General features: G+C 44.6%; 1 protein-coding gene across 1 annotated transcript in view; it reads left to right on the forward strand.

Moving 5' to 3' along the window:
• LOC138266597 (nucleoplasmin-like) overlaps nt 1–25,089 on the forward strand; it is a 96,490-nt gene that overhangs the window by 63,662 nt on the left and 7,739 nt on the right. The window contains exons 3-4 of the mRNA XM_069215433.1: nt 9,441–9,557; nt 23,790–23,883. Coding sequence (XP_069071534.1) covers nt 9,441–9,557; nt 23,790–23,883 — 211 coding nt within the window. The remainder of the gene's footprint in view (nt 1–9,440; nt 9,558–23,789; nt 23,884–25,089) is intronic.

Genomic DNA, 25,089 nt, shown 5'->3' on the forward strand with positions numbered 1-25,089 from the left:
CATGCACACAGTTCGCTATCAAGTCTGTCCAGTGCTATAATACCCTGAGATGGCTGACACTATTAGCCTTATAACCCATCTCCAGGATGAAGTAGCAGCCCTGAAAGGTCAAGTGGCACTGCTGTGTCCGGTGTTAGGTGAAAAGAAACCTGCTACTTCTAATCCCAGAAATAGATCTACCTATCAAAACCTGTTAACCTCTTACACAGATCTGATGAGCAAACTGGGGGGGGGGGGAGAGAGATAAACTGTGAAAGGGGCGCGGTTGAAATGAGGGCCCCCTCCGCCAGGAGTACATAGGCGTTTATGCCCCTTCTTCAAGACACCGAACTGAGGAACGCCTTCTCCTTCTGTGCCTCCTAGATCTGGCATGAATTATGCCCATTCAAGGGCCATTAATTCCCCTACCCAGGATCCACCAAAGGGCAGTCCGCACAGGGAATGTCAGGTCACGTATATGATAGGGGTCCCCAAGCTGTCCCTGGGCACGTACGAAGGTAAGAATTCTCTGATCGATATATACACCATATAAGGTCAGTCCATAATTGCTATTCGATCACACTCCCTGATATTATGCCTTCCAGTCTGCACTGCGACCTTACTGAGCATCTCGAATCGTATGATTATAGTAAGTGAACTTTAATATCTGGCGCTTTGGTCTAGTGACTAACTGAAATGGAACTACGTAGGGACCCTCCTTTGGGCACTGTTATTCATTTCAAATTAAACCTTCCCCTCGTTTGTGTCCAACAAACCATCCATCGCCTAGCATCTCTCACAGAAACTTCGATGGTGGATTGACTCAGGAATATCCCACTCATGAAGCTATTAGGGGAGAAGGATTTAGCCCCCACTGCTATATCGCGAAGCCAGAATTGTAACATCCCCGACGAGATCCCTACTTCTCCTCCGCGCCCCCGAGGAACAGCCCCGCCCCATTCAATTTGCGTTGGGAAGTGGCTGGCACAAAATCGAAGCTCAGTGAGTCAGAATGCGGGGACTTCATTGATCGTTTTGACATTTGACTCCTACAGGAAACGTGGAGCATCAAACCAGCCTTTAGGCCCCGATCTGTCAATTTATTTTTCTCCCGCACAACACAATGGGAAGGGACGCCCAGCGGCTGCTTTTCTCATCTGGTTTCGCACTACTTTAAAAATTAGAATATGCCCAGTTGATATCGCCATGATATATTGAAATCACAGGGGAGGATTCCTGCACGCATTATATCAGTACCATCTATAATCGTGGAATCATGCGTGGGGGAGTAACACAGACGATGTACAACTTTATTGCTCATAGGAACTCCTTTGCAACACACTAGTCCCTTATTATCGCAGGGTATTTCAATACTACACATGAGCCGTGGAACGTTTTTCATTTCCTGTGGACCTGCTTTATGCAGTATCACGCACCTAGGTACAGGACTGGCAATCCAGGCCGTAACTGGCTGAACAGGCAATGAAGTAGAGCAAAATCTGGTGTGTGTGAAGCCCTTAAGAGCGGTCCTGTTGATGAAATTAGAGCGTGTAGGAAATAGTATAAGGTGTCCCAATTAAAGGCACATTCTGAATGGGACATGCAGCTTTAAACAGATGTACCTGCAGACCCCTTAACCAAAGACAACAGGCAGTTTTGGCACCTTGTTGCAAACAAGAGACAGTGCCATATCTCCCACCTTACAGAAAACCTTAACTCAGATTCCTGGTTTAATAATTTTTCACACCTGTATGGCCCTCCGTTAAAGAGGCACGGGGAGGGTAAGTCTCTCCTAAAGATTGTACTACTAGCCCCCAGTAGTGCATCACATATTGCCCCAAATGAGACTGTGAGGGCAATTAAGGCCATAGCCTCTGGGAAGGCAGCGGACCGGATGGAGTCCCTGGGGATCTCTTTGTCTGACATTGAAAATTGGGCTCTTAAACACATTATCTAATCTTAGACTGGAAGGGATGGAAATGCCACCCAGCTGGAAAGCAGGAGGAATCGCCCCAGTTTACAAAAAAAAGCCCAGGGGACTCACCACTTAATTTTAGACCAATTAGCCTCACAGATGTTGAACAGACGGTTTTTTGCCGACATAGCTTGTTCGAACTAGACCCTCGGATAGAGGACAACAGAGCACTCTTGTATTTACCTGCGGGTGTCAGAACTCAGATAAGCACTTTAGCTCTGGTATTATGATTCATGATCATATACTGGAAGGCAGTTATCCTAGAAAAAATCCCGTCTTTGTCCAGTATTCGTCGAACTTAAATTGGCCTTTGGTCTGGTTCCCTGCTGTAAATTATGGGAGGTCCTGAAGGACAGTAAAGTTTCCCCCGAACTTCTGAATATCATCATACGTCTACACCACGTCAATGGTGTGTCCTTAGCACTACACCCTTTCCTTTTTATTTAAATGATGTGGACACAAATTTGAGTATGTCACGAATGACACTCCTAGGGTGGCTGTCAGGAAGAGCCCCTCTCTTCTGTTTGCAGACAATACCCTGCTGATTTCTAAAACGCCAGTAGGCCTGAAGATGCTACTCAGCAACTTTGTCGCATTTTGCAACTGTAGGGGTCTGAGCATCAACCATCCAAAACAAAGTTAATGAGCGTTAGCCCCCGTAGGTCCTTTTAGAGGCCTATAATGCTAGAGGGGCAATCATTGTCACTGAATTCAACTACCTAGGAATATTTCTAACCAACAATATGTCCTAGGCTCAGCAGCTTAAAAAAAATGCTTTGAATTTAAGTCACTGTGCTGCAGCAATTCTATGACTTTATAGATCTGCGACAGTCAAGCATGTTTCACCCCCATTAGAAATCTAGAGAGCCAAAGCTGAAGGCAGTGTCCTATATGGGCCCAACATTTGGGGCTCAGTTCTTATGGCAGAGCTAGGCATTGTGGAGAGTAACTTTTTGAGAGCCCTAATGAGCTTACCCAAAAGCAGCCCCCTATTGCCACTATTTCATGATATGGGCCTCATGTTACTGACCCACAGCTTAGGCCCTTACTGAATTGGTGAAGGATGAAGTTCACCCCAGCACTCCATGAATATTACCAAGCTTTTAAAGATAGTTACGTTGGATAGGTCACACAAAATTGGATGGGTAAGCTCCGTGAGGGGTAGATTGATGGACCACAACCATGTCCAGTTCTGGTTTGACGATTCACCACATCTCACTAAAGAATCCCTTAAAGAGGCATACTGGAGCTGAAAATGGGAGCGGGATGTGAAGAAAGCTAACCATAGCTCTCTCACGAATGCTTGCCTTGAACACAAACAACATGCTGCGTTTGATTGTTTCCTTGATTTTATCCATAATCCTCGTGCAAGTTAGTTATACATTAAGTTTCATTATGGTTCCTTGTCTCTACAATCCTTCTGTTCCAAAATGGAACCCAACACCTATAATGGTTCTGGGTGTCCAGTTTGCTTTGGGGGAGCAGAGGAAACTTTGGCCCCCTTTTTTTCTTTCTCCTGCCCCAGCTATAACCAGCGCAGAAAAAGCTGGATCATTCTCATATGTAGGACGCTGGGATGTAGAAAATACCTCCCTACGCTACGGTTGTTACAAATTGAAACAAGGTAACTCATTATTTGTTCTGTGGCCAAATATTTTAATTGGATCTGGTCTATGAGACCCAAGGCACTGGGATAGCATCACTTGGGTTACTATAGGCTATTTGATAATTTTAGCATTTTTTACTTTTATGGTTGTTAAAACCGAAACAAAGTACATTGACTGACTGACTGAAAGTTTAACATATCCTAGAAGAATGTTTCAAAATGAATCATTACACAAACCATCTAATCAGCTTCTTTCAATGCCAGTGCCTAGTCCTTCTATCCCCAAGACAAAAATCGGACTTCTTGATAGACTGATGGTGGTACCATTAGTGTTAATACAGCCAATAAATCCCCTGGTCCACTCAGTTACCCAGTAGAGGAAATGTATTTGTCAAATCTACAGAATGAAAGCAAACTGTTGCACAGTGTCTGTTAGACAGGTCAGCCTTAGGGTGTTCTTCCCCCAAACCTTTTGCCTGCTTGCCTCCGTTTTGTCTGAATTTTTGCTCTGTTGGCCTTTTGACTCTGTTGACTACCAGTGCTAAAGTGCATGTGCTCCCTCTCCTAAACATGAATTGATTGACCTATTCCTGAGTGGCATATTTAATTTACATGCAAGTCCCTTGTAGAGTCGTATACCATATACCCAGGCCTGTAAATTAAATGTTTCCATTGGGCCTGCACCACTTATTGTGCCACCCACTTAAGTGGCACCTTAAAACTTGTCCCCGGCCTGCCATTGCAGCCTGAAGGCAGTGTCTCACTAATCTATCAACCTGGCCTTTAAAACCCCTTGCCAAATCTTAAACTCCCCTTTTGTCGCATATGTCAACCCTAAGGTAGGCCCTAAGTAGCCCATAAGTCAGGGGCTGTGTCATTAAATGGTAGGATATGTACCCTTTAGCTTTACATGTCCTAGTAGTGAAAAACTCCCACATTTGTTTTCTCACTACTGAAAGGCCTATCCCTTCCATACAATAAAATTAGGGATACCTTATTAATATTAATAAGTTGTAATTCCTACACCAGAGGTGGTAGATGTTAGAAATGGGGTCTCTATTTGGCAGAGGTACACACCCTTGTCCAAGTAGGGACCACAATCCTAGTCAGGGTAAGTCGCACACAATCCAAATTATCCTGTGCCCACACTCTGGTAGCTTGGCACTGAGCAGTCAGGCTTAACGTAGAAGGCAATGTGTAAAGTATTTGTGCAATAACTCACACAGTAACACGTGAAAACACCACAAAAATACACCACACAGGTTTAGAAAAATATGATATTTATCTAGTTAAAATAAGGGAAAAATGATAAAGATTCAATAAGCACAACTTGAGATATCACTTTTGCAAGATTAAGAAGGGTCTTAAATCTTAGAAATCAACAGTTGTTTCTTGATTACACAAAGTACCTGGTTTGTGTCAAAAATAACATGCAGGGAGACCGCAAAGGAGGAGATGTGGAAAAATAAGGTGTGCGTCAGATTTTCCGACGTGGCACAGATGATTAGTCGTTTCTTTTCATGCCGCAAGGGGCTTTTCATTGTTTCTCGGCATGCAGTCTTGGTTCCTCACTGCAATGCGGGGATCTTTTTGATGCCCAGGGAAGATGTGGGTAAATCCTGGGTGCACTGGAAGTCACAGGTGTTGCGTCAATCCGGTTGGGTGATGTGTTAAATTTTCTGTCGCACGGCAGGTGCTGCATCGATTTTTCACTCGAGGAATTGGCTACATCAATCTGGAAGGGTCGTGCATTGAATTTTCTGTTGCAAGGCGGGCGCAGCATCGAATCTTCACTCTGGAAGTCGGGCTGCATCATTCTGGTTCGGCTGTGCAGTGATTTCTCTGTCCCAAAACAGCTGTGCTCCGTTTCCGGCTGGCTGTGCAGCGATTTTTGGCATACAAGGCGTTTCCTGAAGAGATTGTCTTTTTGTCCCTGAGTCTTCAGAAAAAAGAAGGCCGCCTCAATCCAAGCTCTTGGAGAGCACCTCTCAGCAAAGTCAGAGGGCATTAGGGCAACAGCAGAGCAGCAGTCCTTCTCAGCAAAGCAGTCCAGTTGAGTTATTTGGACAGCCAGGCAGTTCCTCTTGACCAGTTGCAGGTTCAGTTCCAGAAGTGTCAGAGTTGGTGGGGTGAGAGACCCAGTTTATATACCCAAAAGTGCCTTCGAAGTGGGGGAAACTTAAGAGTGGTTTTGAAGTGCACAAATTTCCCCTTTCAGCACAGGCCTGTCTGCCAGGACAGTATCCCAGTATGGGGTTTGGCAGTCCACTGTATGAGGGCATGCCACTAGCCTTTGAAATGTAAGTGTCAGACCCTCCACCCTCCCACCCTTCCTGCCCAGGAAGACCCATTCAGTATGCAGATGAGTGCAGGCGTGACTGAGTATCCTGTGTTTGTGGTTGTCTGGGTGAAATGCACAAGGAAGTTGTCAACCAGCCCATCCCAGCCCAGACGTTGACTGGAGACAGGCTGTAAGGCACACATGGATTTTAAGTGCCATCACTTTCTAAAAGTGGCATTTCTAAAATAGAAATATAAAATCCAACCTCAGAAATAAGCAGGGTTTTCCATTACCATTCTAGCCATACTAAATATGACCTGGTTGCCCCTTTCGGATCAGAATCTACCACTAAAGCAGCATGAGGGTAGCCCTAATGCTAGCCTATGAAAGGAGCAGGCCTCGCAGTGGAAAACGAATTTAGGCTCCTACCCTACCAGGACATATAAAACACACATGTATATGTCCTGCCTTTTACCTACATAGCACCCTGCTCCATGGGTTACCTAGGGCTTACCTCTGGGGTGACTTATATGTAGAAAAAGGAGAACTTTTAAATGCCAAGTAGAAGTGGCAGTGAAACTGCACACACAGACCTTGCTATTGCAGGCCTGGGACATGGTTAAGGGGCTACTTATGTAGGCTGCACAATCAGTGCTGCAGGCCCACTAGTAGCATTCAATTTACAGGCCCTGGGCACATGTAGTGCATTTTACTAGGGACTTGCGAATAAATCAAATATGTCAGTTGGGAATGATCCAATGTTTCCATATTTAAGGGAGAGAGCATATGCACTTTAGCACAGGTTAGCAGTGGTAAGGTGTGCAGTGTCCCAAAGCCAGAAAAAATGAGGCCAGAAAAAGAAGAGGAGGAAGGCAAAAAGTTTAAGGTGACCCTGCAGAGAGGCTATTTTCAACAGTAGACATGTTATGTTTGGTACCCATGAACTTGTAATGATAATTCCGTCTTTACCATTAAAGAGGGTTTATCACCACAAGTTTGAAAATGCCACTTCTAAAAAGCTGGCATTTTCTTGCCCTTAGCCCTTTGTGCCTGTAAAACCTTAGGTCACATGGCTGGGTGTAACTGACAGTTGGGACTTTGGGAATTCACCCCACACAGTCACACAATAGGGAGATTAGCAGAGCCTGATTGGGCCATTAACTGACTTGATGGGGAGGTTGGAGGGGGGGAGGAGCTAAGCACAGCCCCACTTGCATTTGCATAGGCCGGGCTCTGCTACCACACAATAGTCTTAACCCTACATTGTCAGTGCAGCCAGCTAGGAGCAAGAACAGGGGAGGCAGCAATTTCCTGGAACTTCAGAGCACCCTTCTAGAAACTTCTCCCAACTTCTAGGAGAGAGCACCAGGTTATAAAATAGAGCGCTGTCAGACCTGCTCCTCCGTTCACTACTGGACCAATGATAGGGCTCTCAGAGGACTGCCTGCTTTTGTGACCTGCTTTGCACTCTTCCAGACTAATGCTGTACCAGGAAGGACTGATTTGAAGCATGGAACATGCTTGGGGCCATCGGAGCCCAGCCCTGCATCACCTTCTACACCTAGGACTCCATTTCCTTGAGCCACAGGGACTTAACAGGCTCCCACCATCTTAAACATGTACCTGGACCCAGAGTGAAGCACGGGTAAAATTGGTGACTTTTTGTGGTTTACCCTGCACAGGATTACGCTGTTGCTTGACAAGCATTCACACCCCAGTCAACCAACAAACTCAATTTCTCATAGTGACTCAACAGCATCTATCTTGAAACCACTTGTTTGAAGATAGCACTTCACTGTGACACAAAGCATGAAAACAACCATAATCATTCAGCACTGGTTATGAAGCCATAAATCATGAACTCCTTAATCTTCTCAGTATCCTTTGGTCATTTATCTATATATTGAGATTCACCTCTGACTCACACTATTGCACGCTCCACCACCACACAAAGTTTCACCTTATTGAAATATTCAACTGTTCTTCTTTCTCCTATATACCACAAAAAATCCCTCCTCCAGCAGGACCACCAAAATCCTGAATTCCATATCTACTTGCAGGTGTTGCCAAACCATACCAATACCAATTGTCATTGTCATTGTCATCGACCACAATTACCCCTCCTTGCATGTTAGTGGTCTTACTTGTTCGAACAATTGCCACATTTTCTAAATGTATCCTATTCTACTGAAATAATAGAATGCAGAGGCTGATGAGTTACATAGAGGTCAATTGCCCTAAAGGCCATTAATGCCATACAATACAGAATCCGAGACATGCTAAGTCTAAAATGTGCAGTAAATTTGTAAGAAATCAGAAGGCATTCCTAGTAGCATAGGAAAGGTCTCGTGGCTCACCCCCAATTGTAAGGTTTATGTAGCCATTTTTTCCAAAGAGCAATGTTAGAACTCCAAACTTGTGTCAGCAAAGAGATACATGTTCATCAAATCAGAATACAGAAATTTAAAACATCACACAACCCTACCACCTTATTGATTCAGAGGGGCTGAAATAATATCCAGAGGTGTCGGAACAAGCTGGTTACATATACAACAGCGTACCATTGTGAATTAATGCAATGCGATGTGCAAGTGGAAGGTCTTTCAGAAAATGTTACAGTATGTTTGAGAAGCGCATTCCAAATATTTTAGAACCACAACTAACTTTGAGAAAGACAAACTTAATGACATGAGACCGGCGGGTTTTTTTTTTAAAGTAACACTAAATTTGCACATACATGCAGTTTTATTGATGGCAAGTAGTGACTTGTTTTAGTCTGATACTATTAAAATCTTTGTTTTGCCAGAATACTTAAGAATTACAAAAAAGTGCTTTCTTTTTTATTTCCTCTTTTGCTGACTTTGTACAGTGCATTTACAGGCATATACAATGTGGTGTGTGGCAAAAAATGACATCATACAGCCATTTCTTTCACAGTGGTGTACCCCAGCAGGACTGTCACATAATTGACTTTCTTTCTCTGACTCAAAGTGAGATGTTTGTGAACATCAGTCCCCATGTTAACAAAAAATATAAGAAGCAATTTGTCAGAATAAATAGCCTGACATTTGACATCTGTCTTTGAAGCACCCAAAATGTGAAAAGATAAATGAAGAATTGAAAGACATCTATTATTTTTTATTGCTTGGACTTTCACAACCCACTAGAAATCGGCTTGTGGCCCACCAGTGGGTTGCGACCCACAGTTTGAGAAACATTGGGCTAGTCTTCTCTGAAAATAGTCAATCAGAAATAAACAAAACAACATCTTGTTTGAATACATGCACAGAAAAAAGCAGAGAATAAACAGGGGTAACACATCCATTAATGACAAGATGATGCCTACTTGAGGCCTAGTTACAATAAACCAGGAAAATACACTTTAACACATTGCAGCACTTTGGTATCAACTGCATTTGCTCCACGCCAGTATACACGTGAATTCAAATTCAAGAGTAAATTAGAAAAGCACATTTTGATTTAGACGCATAAATGAGTCATTAACTGAGAGTACACATGAAAAAGGGTTGGACTCCAGGCATCATAAACTACTTAATTTGAATGATACTCAAACACATTTTGTCTGTTTGGTTTTGCAGATTTTCCTTGGGGCTGAGGCCAAAGATGAGCTCAACGTCGTAGCAGTGGAATCACAGAGCACATACCATGGCGATCCAGTTCCCATTGCGTCTCTCAGGCCATCCATCCTGCCAATGGTGAATCCTCTCGGATTATAAAGTGAGGGTTGGGTTGAGGTGAGAATGTTATGCTCAAAAATGGACCAGTAACTCAACTACTTAAGTGCCACCCCATAGTGGTAGGTATGTTAGAACAAAACCATTTTCTTAGAAGATTAGGGACGTGTTCAGAATATATAATCAAACACGAGGAGTTTGTAAACTCTGCCACAGTGTTAAAACCGTTCATATTTCACAAGATAATTTTTGGCAACTTTTGCATGATCTAGATGGAGGAAGGGGACAATGTGGTGAGATAAACCTGAACATACTACATAGGTACCTTTCGAAGTAAGTAGCAGATAATCTATGCAGATGCTTTTCTGAGTTCTACAATCAATCAACTAGGGAGCCTAGCATGTACTAAAATTTGTATTTTTTCCATTTTTTTTTTTCTAATTTCCTGTGCCCCTGTGTACACACCTCATACAAAGCCTACTTGCCATGGCTTCCTTGAGGTAGGCTCATTGATGATGCATTTGACCTGATTCGATCATGTTGGAGTAAGATTTCTACTTCTTGCACAGTTAACCTGACTAATTAAGGTTGATTTCCAGTTGGTTAATTTAATGAACGCTCTTTAGAAATGGTAAGAATGAGAATCATTTACCTGTCCTCTGTCCTCAGTGCACCACCGGGGCTCAATGTGCTGACTTTTCAGGTACAGTCTGCGTCCTCTGACTTTAGTGCCCTAAGGGAAGACAAGCCATGTGTTGGAAAATGGGTTATTGGTAAGGGCAGGTAGGTACCTACACTTAGCAATAGGCCACTAACCTCCAGTTAGGTCTCAGTAAATTAAACCCAGCTCAACCCTTGGTTGCTTGGAAACAAGAGTCAAGGCTTAAATTAAGAGACAGAGTGTAAAGCATTCAAATATCACAAAACAGTAATTAAATAAAACACAGCAAACAGTTTAAAAATCCAAAACCAATTTATAAAAATAGATTATATTTTTATCTTTAAAATGACACAAAAACGAATAAAATCGGATAAGGGGAACCGGAGATATGAATTTTTAAAGAATTATTGTTTTTTTAGCGCCTAGAAACAAAAAGCGCCAATAGGGTCATCTGGTTGCACCTCGACCGGGGCAAAGTCAAAGTTTAAGGCCGACCACGATGGAGCCCTGCTCAGCTACTGGCCGAGGGAGGCCTCGGTTAAAAGTTTACCTTCACACTTAGTCTCTTTTCTGAAGATTTTCTTCAGCGGGACGACCCTGCCAGTCCAACCCGATCTCCTGGAGCCCTTGTCCGGATACGCGTCGCGGGAATCCTCGGTGGAGATTTTACCTTCGGACTTAGTTGTTTTTTAGAGGTGAAAATCCTTCGACCGGGGTAAACCTGGATCTTGATCCGACGTCCCTGGAGCCCTCCTCTGATACGCTGGCTTGGAGGGCCCGATCAACTTTTTACCTTCGGACTTAGTCTCTTTTTCAGAGATTTTCTTTACCGGGACGAACCAGCAACTCTAGCCGGCTTGCCTGAACCGCGACCTGGCCTGAGTTGCTGCGGCGGGTCCGTCCCTCAATGGAGCTTTTTTTCAAAAGTTCTCCAAACTTCTGGGGCTTCTCCCAGATGTCCTTTTTAAGGTTCTTTTGAGGTCCACAGCTCACCCCAAGGGTCCGGAAGTTCTGAGATGGTCCTTAGGGGGGTGCGGACTACAACTCCCAGAATGCACCTGGCGCAAACTCCTTTTTGGCCGCTGGGCAGTGGTCAGCTGGTTGATTTCTTCAGGAGTTGGTGCAGGGGACTCTGGTTAGCAATTTTTCACCTGTAGCAAACAGCGAGTCCCTCCTTCAACCAGTTGAATCCAGGCAAAGTCCTTCTTGTGGTGAAGCCCAAGTGTGCAGCTGGTGCAGTCTTTCTGAGTGCAGGTTCCAGGTGCAGGCCAGGGGTCCAGCAGGGCAGTCCTTCTTCTCCTTTGGTTCTTCCTTGTTGGAATCTGATGGGGATCTGGGGAGTGGGTGCAGGTCTGCCAGTTTTATCCTTGCTCCTGGGCAAAAAGCAGGGGGGTCCTGGTTCTCCAATCAGGTGCAGGGTCCTTCCCCCTGTGATGACCACTTCCTGGGCAGTGTGGCAAAAATCAATCCCAGGAGGCAACATTCTTCAAAAATCCATCATGGCTGAATCTGATTTTTGGAGGTTACATCTGGCTGAGCCCACCCACTGGTATGGCTAAAAATCATAAACACACCCCTCTCCTACCCTCTCCTAATCTAATCAAGGGGGCACCTACTTGTCTGGGGTTGCAGGATGTGGGATGTTGCTGGTTGCTCCAAATGTCCTTCTCTGCCTTTGAAGACCAGTTTGGCTGCCCTCCCCCTTCCTGCCTCACCACCCGCTGAGGGGAGATTCCCTCCCACAGGCACATTCCTTTGTGTGAAGCCAGGCCACTTCACACCTCATCAAGGCAGCCTGGCCTGGCTGCCAGAGGCTGGACAATCAGAGCACAGCAGCAAAAACAATGCAGGGCTGAAATTGGCAACTTTTCAGGTAAAGTTTAAAACTCTTTACCTGAACAAATTAGATTTAATCCAACAACTGGCAGTTGTGGGGTTTATTATAACAATTAATTTGATACCAATCTCTTGGTATCCATCATTTAAGGGGACTTTACAAATTAAAATACAAGTCTCCCCATTCTAGCCTATTAAGGCCATTTACTACCATGAGGGAAAAACGAATTTGGCTGTTTTTACCTCACCAGGGCTTATTACACTACTTTTATAAGGTACCTGCTTATAGTTACATGGCACCCAGCCCTAGGGGCACATAGGGCACACCTTAGGGGTGACTTATATGTAAAAATAAGGTAGTTTAATACTTTGGAACTACTTTTAATTCCAAAGTTGAATTTGCATATAACTTTAATTTAAAAGCAGCCAGCAAGGCAGGCCTGCCTTTAAAATGACACTGTGCACCTATGGGTGCACTACCTATGCTGTGGTCCCTAAACCTACATGCCCTACCATATACTAGGGACTTATAGGTAGGTTAACTTAGCCAATTATAATTAGCCTAATGTGCATATCCACTTTACACAGAGCACTGGCCCTGGGACTGGTAAGCAGTACCCAGGGCACAGCCAAGAGCCAGTAACCACCAGTACCTGTCCAAAAAGTGTGGGAGTGACCAGGGCAAAAAGGAGGACTTTACTTCACTGCCCCCTCCCCCGGATGAAAGGTGATGGGTACTAACCTACACCCTGGTAGTCCTCATCAGCTAAGTGGAAAAACCTGGAAAGGCCATCTCCATTGGCATGGGCAGTCCCAGGTCTGTGCTCCATTGTGAAGGCCATCCCCTGTAGGGAAATGGACCACCTTTACGAGTTTTGGGTTCTCCCCCCTCATCTGCATCAGCCATCTGAGAGGTCCGTGGTCAGTTTGTACACGGAAGTGAGTGCCAAACAAGTATGGCCTCAACTTCTTCAGGGACCAGACCACAGCAAAGGCCTCCCTCTCAATGGCACTCCATCTTTTCTCTCTGGGGAGTAGTCGCCTGCTGATGAAGGCAAATGGTTGATCTTCTTTAACTTGTGCTAACACTGCCCCACTCACTTCCTCTGAAGCATCTGTTTGCTCTATAAACTCCTTGCTATAGTCAGGGGCCAGTAACACTGGTGCTGAACACATAGCCTGTTTTAGGGTGTCAAAAGCTTTATGACACTCTGGGGTTCAAATTACCCTCTTGGGTTGTGTCTTGGAGGTGAGCTCAGTCAGAGGGGCCACTATGGTCCCATAATTCTGAACAAACCTCCTGTAGTACCCAGTCAGGCCAAGAAAGGCCCTGACCTGAGTCTGGGTTTTAGGAGCCTCCAATCCAGGATAGTCTGGTTCTTGGGCTGGAGAGGTTGTACATGGCCTCCACAACAAGGTGGCCCAGTACAAAACTGAGTTTTGCCTTATCTGGCACTTGCTTGCCTTGATAGTCAGGCCTGCTTGAAGCAGGGCCTGAAGCACTTCCTTCAGGTGGTCCTCCCAGGTGGAACTAAATACAGCTATATCATCCAGATAAGCTGCACTGAAAGATTCCAACCCAGACAGGACTCTATTCACCAACCATTGGAAGGTGGCAGGAGCATTTTTCAGGCCAAAGGGCATCACCTTGAACTGAAAGTGGCCCTCTGGTGTGAAAAATGCTGACCTCTCCTTAGCTCCTGGACTTAAGGCAATCTGCCAGTATCCTGAGGTCAGATCAAACGTGCTCAGGATTTTGGCAGCCCCCAACCTATCAATGAGCTCATCAGCTCTAGGTATGGGGTGAGCATCAGTCCTAGTGATTGCATTTAGACCTCTGTAGTCCACACAAAATCTCAATTCCTTCTTCCCACCTTGGGGATTACGTTTGGGCACCAGTACCACTGGACTGGACCAAGGACTGTCAGAGGGCTCAATTACCTTGCGCTCCAACATCTTAGCCACTTCAGCTTTGATGTTGGCCTTGACCTGGTCAGACATCCTGTACAGCCTGTTCTTGACAGGCAAGCTGTCACCAGTGTCAATGTCATGGATACCAGTTGGTTGAGTCCAGGGGTCAGGGAGAACGGACTAGCAAACTGCTCCAATACTTGCCTGCAGTCTTTTTGTTGCTGGTCTGTCAACTTTGGAGAGAGTACCACTCCCTCCACTGACCCATCTTGTCCTTTTGAGGACAGGAGGTCTGGCAGAGGTTCACTCTCCTCCTCCTTTTTCAGTGACCATCAGCATGGTCATGTCTGCCCTGTCCTGGTGGGGTTTCAACCTGTTAACAGGCAGGATCCTATGAGGAGTCCTGGGGGTGCCAAGGTCCACCAAGTAGGTGATCTCACCCTTTTTCTCCAGAATTGGATAGGGCCCAGTCCATTTGGCCTGAAGTGACCTAGGAGCGATGGGCTCCAAAACCCACACCAGGTGTCTTGGGTGATACTCGGGCATGGTAGCCTTCTGGTCATGCCAGGTTTCTGCTTGCCTTCTTCATGTACTCAGCCATGCGTGACCGCATGCTCAGCACATAATCTAGCACATTCTCCTTGGACTCTCTGAGAGGCTTCTCCCAAGACTCTCTCACCAAGCACAATGGGCCTCTTACAGGGTGCCCAAACAGTAACTCAAAGGGGCTGAATCCAACCCCGTCTGTGGCACCTCTCGGTAGGCAAACAGCAGACATGGGAGGAGAACATCCAATCTCCTCCTGAGTTTGTCAGACAAACCCATGATCATGCCCTTCAGGGTCTTGTTAAATCTTTCCACCAGACCATTGGTCTGTGGATGATAGGGGTTGGTGAACTTATAAGTAACACCACACTCATCCCACATGGCTTTCAGATAGGCAGACATGAAGTTTGTGCCCCTATCTGAGACCACCTCCTTTGGGAACCCCACTCTGGTGAACACACCAAGTAGGGCTCTAGCCACTGTGGGAACAGTGACTGTCCGGAGGGGTATTGCCTCAGGGTACCTGGTGGCATGGTCCACAACCACCAAAACGTACCTGTTACCTGAGGCAGTTGGTGGGTCTAGGGGACCAACAATGTCAATCCCCACCCTCTCAAAGGGAGTCCCAACCACTGGCAGTGGTATCAAGGGAGCCTTTGGCTTGCCCCCTGCCTTGCCACTGGCTTTGCAGGTGACACAGGAGCTGCAAAACTCCTTGACTTTTTCTGACATTTGGGGCCAATAAAAATGGTGGACCAGCCTGTTCCAGGTCTTGGTCTGTCCCAAATGTCCAGCTAAGGGGATATCATGGCTTAAGGTAAGGAGGAATTCTCTATACTTCTGGGGGACCACTACTCTCCTGGTTGCCCCTGGTTTGGGGTCCCTTGCCTCGGTGTAGAGAACTCCATCCTCCCAGTAAACCTTGTGGGTCCCACTGGTATCCCCTTGTTCTTGCCTGGCAGCAGTCTGCCTCAGGCCCCCAAGAGTGGGACACTCTCTTTGTCCCTGGCACAACCCTTCTCTGGTGGGCCCACCTGCCCTTGCAGTTCTGCCAAGTCAGGCAGAGCTTGCAGGGGAAGTGGCCCTCCCTCAGAGGTCAGATCCTCCCCCTCAGGGTTGGATTCCTCCTGATCCTCTGTACTTGTAGGGGCTGGCAAGCCAGACCCAGTGTCCTTTCTCTTCTTCTTGGAGGCTTGGCCAATTGTTCTAGGGTCCAAGTGCCCAGTCAATTTTTGATGTGCATTTAATCATGCTTAAGCTTGATGCTGAAATAAAACACCTTGCAAACCACAGCATAGTATGTTATTCTGTAGGTTATCTACAGTCTGAGACAGACCCAGGTTGGTCGTGAATGGAAGTGATTTGTTGATGGACGCCTCTCAGCCTGTGTCCAGGTCTAGAGAGAGAACCAAAGAACACTACGAAGCCTTTCAATCATACCGGTTGGCAACCTCCCTCAATAGGGCCTGGGTTTCATGTTATTGAGGTACAGGACATCCCTCAGTGGAGTGGGTGGGAGTAGAACACGCAAGTAGTGTAACTGAGTGGGGGCAAGGGTGATGCCTGGGTGTACAGGTCTTTGTGTTTCGTCAGAGGAGGCAATGGGTCAAAATATGCTATACTTTAAAAGCTTCAAAGCCCACCAGCAGCAACCTTAGTGAAACAATTGGCTTTAAAGGCAATATCGGATTCCTAACTAAATTAAATAATTGTACTTCAACTGCAGAAAGAAAAATACCAGAACTGTGAAAATGGTGTTACCGGTAACTTAAGGTAGTGTAATTGGTTCCCTGTTTACAGAAATGGAGCAATGGACCTCATTCTGATGTGAGCGCCATCTGGCTCGGTTGGAATAGGGCTCGCGAGGTGGGGGGGAAGCAGGGGAAAGTGTCTACAAGAGACAGAGCAATCAAAGAGCCCCATATTTTAAACACTGGCCACTGCGCGCACTGAGGCTTTGCAGACCTATTAATGAGTTTAACAGACAGCTTTCAGACTGGGGTGTTTGAAGCAAGTCGAGAACAGAATACAATGCAAATTCGGTATAATTCAGTAGTGTTCACAGTTCACTTGTGCTTCACGCACAGGAATATCAGTTAATCTAAAGGCATCCTAGAGAAAGGCTCCAGTGAGCTGAGCGTGCGTCTAACAAGGCTCCCCTGTATTTACCAAACCTCCGCTGTATGTGATACAGTTGACTACACCAGAGCTTTTCATTTGTCGACTGTAGCGTCCGTCGATGTGCATCTGCACCCCTTTGCTGCATTATAACTAGCTATACAGTGTTAATCAAAAGAATGAAACTTTGAACAAATGAGGCACCCTCTGAAAACAGCTGATCTCGGTCATTGTATCCCCAGCAAATGTGATGATCTAAGAATCAGATTTGCAGCCCTGCTTACTGAAACAACGCTCTGAGCCTAGGAGCCAGTGAAATCACAAGCACTTCTGAGAATGGCTCTGGAGAAACTCAAGTGCTCATGTCCAGTGCTATTGGCCTAAGGAAAAAGTAGTCCCTTTTCCAGCTACTATAATGAGATCTGTGGAAGGCTACAAGTACTGCAGCTATGCTCCATGTGGGTGAACAACCACTTGGAAGGAAGGAATTTTTAAAGGACGCTGAAACTCACAAATGTAAAGCAATATGCGTGCTTGAAGCCCACAAAGAACATACAACAGATCTCTTAGTGACAGCACAAGCGCTGTCTAGGCTAGACATAAAAAAGCATCAAGAAAGACCAGCACAGCTGCTGTGGACATGGGAGTACGGCGCATGAGCAGGAACCAATGAGAAACGGACAATATTGGGCCAGACCAAGCCCCATGTAAAATGTTTATTTATACAAGGTGCTTATTATGTTAGATTAAAAAGGTGCATGATGTCTTCCTAGTTACAATTATACTTATGTAATTGTGAACAAGAAAGCATTTTATTTCATAGACCTGGGTGTGTCTGTGCCTAAAAGACACTAAGCTGACAGGCTAACTACACCCTCATTTTCCCCAAAATGTTTCTTTTGGTCAATAATTGGTCTGATATCTGGTGTTGGAGAGTGACATAAATCACAGTGCAAGTCATGATGTGATTGAAATGCACAAGCCAAAAAAATAAGATTTTATTTTAAAAAAAGGAATTCAAATCTGACTTGAATTTTTTTTTTTCAGACCAGTGTTAGTTCCTTAATTCACTCACTTGGGCTGAGAGAGAACATAAGCAATTAGCTTATGCAAATGAACAGTTGGCAGTCGAAAACATAGCTGGACAGGAGGTAGTAGGGATTATCTTCCCTTCCTCTGGAAATGGAATTGCCCCTGTGTCCCACAGCTCCTGAATAGCAGTGAGTAGATAGTTTTCACAAACACACGAGGAAAGGCAGTATCATCTGTGCTATGAAACTGGTTGTATATGTGCAAAATATGTTGGCAATGGATTTTTTCTTTATAAAGACAAAAGACCAGCACAACCACTTTGCAGGAACACCAGACCGTAGATAGGTTCAGTTTCAAAAGACTTGCTTTTAGGCATGTGGACCATCAATCTGCTGAACAGATTGTAAAAGGGTGTTTATAACCCTGTTTGGTTGCAATGGTCTGTTTTCTGCAGGGGGGAGGAGGGGGGGGGTGTTTGCAGCTAGAAGCAATGGCCTGGAGAGGGTCTTGGGATTCCATAGGAAGCTTCTGATCTATTTGGTATTTAAAGTCAAATTGAGTGCATAGCCTCCAGGTGGATTACAAACGAGTGTTTCGAGTTAACTGATTAAGTGTGAACTGGGACAGTCCTCTACCTTTTTCCTCAATAAAACTGGTCACATATGTATCTTAGTGATTTCAAGAAAACTGGTAGTGCAAAAAAAACTCCCTTGAAAAGTTTTGAATTGGAGGACCATACTTTGGACCATCACATAACATTGACATTCAGACTGGTGAGCGTGCTTTGAATTAAGCCCACTTGCACCTCCAGACACTATGTACCCTCAATTCAGAAGGAGGATGTCGACAAATTGCATCCAACCCCCCAGGAACCTGATAAATTCTGCAGGTTTGTACAGATTAATGTTTTCCAACGTGAAGCTTTTGGGCTGACCAAGATGTCACACTTTGGGTGCCTTGGCTTTGTGGAACCGAAACTGGATACTTTTTAAAGGGTGATAGCACAGACGATTTTTGAGGGCCATCATTTTTCTACCTGGGAAGGTGAAACTCTTCACCTGCAGAACCTCCAAGCACCCAAACCCCCTCCATTATAGTTGCTCTTATTGCTCCAAACTTTGTTTTTGTAGGCCATAGTCACCCTCAGGACAGCGCTTAAATCCTTTTGGTTCACTTCTTTAAAAATATTTGGCCCATTTTTTAAGGAAATGCCTTTTCCATCCGTTAAATTTCATTTCTATTGTTGGATTTACATTTTTGTTTTTAGAGTGTTTTACACCATTCACCTTGTGCAGCTGTTATCTTTATTTTTGGATTTCCACTGAACTTGAAACTATCATCTTTTACTGTTGAATTATTTGGTAATACGTTTCCCTTTCCAATGACTTTAAACATCCTTTATCTTCATTTTCGCTCAATTTATCTTACTAAATTATTTTTCTTAAAGGTGATGTTTAAATTGATTTTTATATATCCTATTGTATTATGACATGGGTTGTTAAGCACAGTACTTACTTGCATGGCCCTTTGGAATTACCTTTTCAGTCAGGGCAAATTATAATGCATTAACCAGTGGCAGCCGGTAATTTTAGGAGGGAGGGGGGCGGACAGCACACTCACTCATTCATTCACACAAGCACACACACCAATTAATTATGTCCCTGCCAACGAGGGAAGGCAGCAGTCCCAACTTTGTCACAGAGTGGGATGGGGTCAGTGAGACTGCTGACCCCACCCCACTCTGTGACGAGGTGTCACTGATTGACACTCGTCCTGGGCGCTTCAAGGGGATTAAACCTGAGGTGCCCAGGTCGGAGTCAAGATGTGACTCTTCCCCTTGTCACCGAAGGGAGGACCTCGAGGCACCTTTCCTGAGCTGAGGAGGCCAGGCCCATAGGAGCTGTGACCTCTTCAGCCCTGCAAAATTCAGTTCAGGGAGCCGGGAGTCTGTGCAAATTGCGCATGTCTCGCTCCTGGCTGCCTGATCTGAAAATGGAGAGTGTCTGTCAAGCTGACCTTTGCTCAGCCTGCCAGGCAGTATTCATGAGGGGAAAAAGGTGGGGGGGGCATGGCCCCTCCACCCTAAAGGATGGGCCAAGGCTGCCATTAACCAAAGGTAAGTACCTAGATTTTTTTTTTAATCTCTATAAGTTAGACTGCTGGGCACACCCACATAGACCTTTTTCTCTCTGAATACAATGCAGCGCTTTCCCAGAGCGTGAGACACTAGACTATCTTCTATCAAGTTTTGTAGGTAACACTTGTTTTGATGCTGTAACAGCTGATAACGTGCATATATGGATGAAAGTTAATTCAACATCTGTCTTCATCGATAGATGTAGATATTGAGTCCAATAACCAGTCCAACCACTTAGGAAAGAGGTGTCATGATGCTCCTGCAGATTTTAGAGGAAGGCTCTGACGGGTCCTGATCTGAAAACTGTGGAAAAAGAACATCAATTGACCTCTGATATTTTAATAGTTGTATTGCACTGCACGTCCAGGTGCACTCAACAATATTTTCACTGCCGACCAAATGCCAATGTTTCCTTATAACGAGAAAGAGTGAGCTGTCTCATTGCTTTGGGGGACATCTTGTTTTGGGCAATGACCCTACTTGTTTCTAAAATTGGAGCACTCTATGTTTCTCCTAAAGGGTTATTTTATGAACCTCTGTTTAAGTCAAATATCTGGACCAACATTACACATGGCCCAAATCAATAAAATAAAGCTTTACATAGTAGACTAGGGCAATATGTTTGAATGGATGAGAGAAAGGAGCTCCGTTTTAAAAAACAAATAAAACGAAACGAAAATGAAACCAGGAGTTACTTCAGACCTACAATCAGCTTAATACTAATTAGAACTATAATTAACAATTTGAAAGGCATTATTCAAATCAGCTAAGCCAGCTCCGGCTCGGAGCCTGGTGACCTGCTGATACCGAGAAGATGGTGAAGGTTTGTAGTGGCCAGTCATTCTGCAGAGTGCAGGGCCTAAGATTTTGCCTGGCCTTGGTCTTAGCACACCTTCTTTAAAACCCCACTAAACAAGAGTTTTAGCCTGGCTTGGCAGCGTGAGTTGCAGCCAGTGACCTTTGATCAGATTCTGCACTGAGGATCTCTCTCCCACAAACCAAACGGTCATATTCTACCACCAGCCTACATGGAAGTGGGGGTAGGCCCTGCATTTGGCACCCTCCCCACTAATGACCACAGTATGCTAAGAAACATCAAGGCTCTTGACCTATTACACTCGTCACCAGCTTCTAACATTAAATTTAGTCTTAAGAAGTTAGCTTAAAATGTGGATTTGAATTTCCATAATAAAACCAGTATTGGCAAAGTCAATAGGTCTCGCCTATACAAGAGCTATGTGTTTTGCCATGTTGTACACCAGTGTGGCTGCTGTTCAGCATGGCTATAAGTTGGTGGTGTGGAGTGTCAGACTGGAGAGGGAAAGTAGTGTTGTAGAGTGGAGTAGGGAGTGTACAGTGTCAGAGTTGAGTAGAGTTCATTGACAGAATGAAGTGGAGTGGAGTGGGTTGGAGTTGATTAGGTAGTGTGGTGGATTGGATTAGGGTAGAGCGGGGTGACTTGCTGTGGGTTGATTGAAATGGGGTGCGATGGATTGGAGTGGGGTGGATTAGACTGGAGTGATGGGAGTGGGGTGGAGTGGATTAGATTGCACTGCTGGAGTGGATTAGATTGGACTGTAGTGGATTGGGATGTAGTGGGGTGCATTGGATTCACTGGTGTGGAGAGAGGTGAATTGAGGTGGGGTATGATTGTAGTGGGGTATGATTGTAGTGGGGTGGATTGGATTATGGTAGAGTGGGGGTGACTTGGTGTTGGGTTGATTGAAATGGGGTGAGGTGGATTGGAGTGGGTGGATCAGATTGGAGGGATGGGGATGGGCTGGACTGTGGTGGAGTGGATTAGATTGGACTGTGAGGGATTGGAATGGAATGGAATGGAGTGGGGTGGGGTGGATTGGATGCACTGGATTGAGTGAGATGGATTGTGGGATGAAGTGGGATGGACTGGATTGGAGTGGGGGTGGACTGGATTGGAGTGGGGGGTGGACTGAACTAGTGTGCAGTGGATTGGAATAGAGTGTGGTAGTTGAGAGTTGAGGTGGGGTGGATTGAACTGGGGTGGGATCCATTCGATTGAGGTGAAGTGGATTGTGGTGGATTAGACTGAGTGGGTGGATTGGAGTGGGTTGAAGTAAATTGGGGTGGGTTGAAGTAAATTGGGGTGGGTTGGATTGGTGTGGGGTGGATCAATTGGAGGGGGTGGTGTAGGGAATCCTAGTTTGTTTTAATGGGATACAAGAGTTAGCTTGGCCTGTGGCTTGCAGACTTATGCCCCCGTCACCTAATGACTTTTACCCTACTTAGCTTGCTCTGTATTAGCGCATTTATTTAATTAAATCTTTTAAGATGGCTGCCTTGTTTTTAGTTAGGCCCATGTTTTAGTTTGCGTTAATAGTGCCACTGCGCTAAGGAGTCAATATCAAGTGACAAAGATAAACAAACTGTCGGTGTGCACATTAGGTACTTTACCTCTTCACGCTTTGAGGGAATTGTTTATATAAGATACCGTCCCAACCATGCTTTGTTATCTATTGGTTGAGAACAGACCTACACTAGGGGTCCAGACAGATCTGTATAAATACTTAAACAGATAGTCAGAGGGGTTCCGACCAGATACCATCGCCGCTATAATCGCTGCTTTCTATGCTGCACGTCGCCTTGATGCTGACCCAGTCTTTGTGCCCCTACGAAGTCTGAGCTAGAGACCTCATTCCAAGGTAACGAGGGATGGGGGCTCATCTCATGAACATCGCATTGGCAGATTAGGTTTAACATACCTAGCTCTCTTTTAGTTTAGAGGTTAGGCTCATTATGCTAGGGTATTAGGACATGTCTCATACTTTGTCATTATATATTATTGCAAGATGGTGGGGGTCTTTGTATTAATGACTTTTGTCTTTACCATTCTGTTTCTTGCACTGTTCATTATCCTAATCATTGCACCCCATGCAACTTATCGCAGATTGCAGTTTTGCTAAATAAAAACTATTGAAACTTTAGTGCATCTTCTTCATTGCTTGTGTTTGATTGAGACATGGTGTTTATGTGAAAAGGGGTAATCTCTTTTTAACCACAACACTCCCTGAGATGTCACACTCTTGAGTCCATGCGTAAAGGCTGCCACAAATCACCTTTTACTGTTTGGGTTTTTGGTGAGGGTTGGGACGACAGTTGCGGGTTGTTGTAGGGCTGGGGTGGATTGGATTTGATTGGGGTGGATTGGGGTGAGGTGGATTGGATTGGACTGGGGTGGATTGGATTGGACTGGGGTGGATTGCATTGTAGTGGTGTGGATGATGGTGAGACAGAGTGGAGTGAATTGGACTGGAGTGAGATGGGATGGATTTGGGCAGATTGGATTGGATTGGGGTGGTCTGCACGATTGTGTTAAAGCATCACTTCAGAATTCACACATAATCAAGAAACAATGTCGCTGTGCAATATTTAGAACAAGATAATAATCATCTTTTGAGAACAGCACCCATGAGCAAAAACAAAAGAAAACAGAAGTGCAAAGTGATAAAAGACGATTTGGCCAAATAAAAGAAAGTTAGCTGTTAAAAATAGAACCCTGCAATTTTTTTTTAGCAAAAAATGTGCCCAGCAGGGCAATCACAAGCCCTCTGTTTGCAGGGCACTAGAAGTTACAAAGTAGAAAACAGTACTTCAATCATGTCAGGAGCAGCTGACAGCACTAAGTAAGTAATCAATCATTGCTTGGTCCCTGCTACTCACAGAAGAACAGAAATTATGCTTAGACTGCAGTGACAAATAGAGGATGTAAAGAAGCCAACAATGAATAAGAGACAGGTGGGCTTCAAGCCATTTACTGTGCACAACTGTCTCAAGTGAGACGCATTCACTCGCAGATTCGATCCTAAAAAGTTAGATTGTTCTATACAGTTTTGAAAGTTTCCAAGGAAATTTTTTAAGTTTGTGTGGGCTAATTTCATACTTTTGGAAGACCTACTAATCCGAATTCAAAGCAGCGCAAATTGAAAATGTGTAGGCTGTACCCATTTCGGTAAAATCATTTTTTTTTATATATTAGGTTAACGTAATTGGACTGGAACTCACCCCACCTGTCACCTTTATATTAAAATCCGGAACAGGTCCAGTGCATATCTGTGCACAACATCTCACACGTAAGTACAGTAGATACACAACCTTTTTCTATTGCCTTTTGTAAGTAATGTTCAATCTAATATTTCGGTGTACTATCCCTGTCCATTGACTTATCATGCCATTGTGACCTCCACAATGTGCCACTGAAGTCTGCTAAGGCAGAAAAGTAGTGTAATACAACCAAGCATTTTGATGCTTGCAAATTTATTCCACTAATATCATTTTAGCAACCATACATCATGGATTCCTTTGAGTATCTCAGTCAACAGCCAGTGCTTAATTTGAGTGGTGGTTGTAGGTAAGGTCCTCTGGCATTCATTTTTGGGCACCAGCTCTTACGTTTCCTCAGCAGACTAAAGCCCAGGGCAAGAGAAAGAAACACACAAAATGGGGAATTTAGTAGAAGTAAAAGACGGACAAAGGGTTAAAACAGGGATGAAGACGAACCTGCAAGAATGAGATAAAGCAGTATGCTTTTCTGGTGGTATATGAAAGAGGCATGAGATGGCATGAAAAACAAACCGCTTTGCTTTTTTGCACCCCCGACATTCAGTAGTGCTGGCTGTGGGCTTCTGAGAAACATTTTGTCAAAAGGTATCTCCTTCTTCAGTCATTTTCAAGTATTGTTTGTGGCACTGTATCACCTTTCAGATAAACTGCATGCAATTGAATGTCTAGAGAATGTAAGCATTCTAATGATATTTTCATAATTGCTTAGAAATTGAAACTTTGCATCCTAATTAACCATTAGTGCACAAGCTTTTTGTGTTGCATAGCATTTGGGCACAAATTCCCTAACGGAATGTTAGTTTAGCAATAAATATAAATGAGAATACATTACAGATTTGAAGCATAGTATATACAGCTCTATTCCTTCTTGAAAGCAGATTCCACTACAACAAATTAACAAGCAGAGGAGGCGCACACAACACAAGAAGGAAGCATGGATTCGTCTGGCGATTCCAAAAATGGGAAAAAAATAGACCTCATATCGGGCCTTTTGCTGTCATTGTCCCAAGTTATGCAGAGTACTTCCTGAATAGGTAATATTGAGTCCCTGTGTGTTATCCTTCAGGAAGACCCTAAAGCCCACCATTAAATCTTTCCTCAGTCGGAACTGTTAAATCCCTCTTCTATAGTGTTAAATTAAACTTATAGATTACTGCATTCTGTACATGAAGTTTCTTGTGATTCTCCCTTGTCCAATTAAAAACACTGATGCAAAA

Source organism: Pleurodeles waltl, chromosome 11 (genome assembly GCF_031143425.1).
Source record: "Pleurodeles waltl isolate 20211129_DDA chromosome 11, aPleWal1.hap1.20221129, whole genome shotgun sequence".
NCBI lineage: Eukaryota > Metazoa > Chordata > Amphibia > Caudata > Salamandridae > Pleurodeles > Pleurodeles waltl.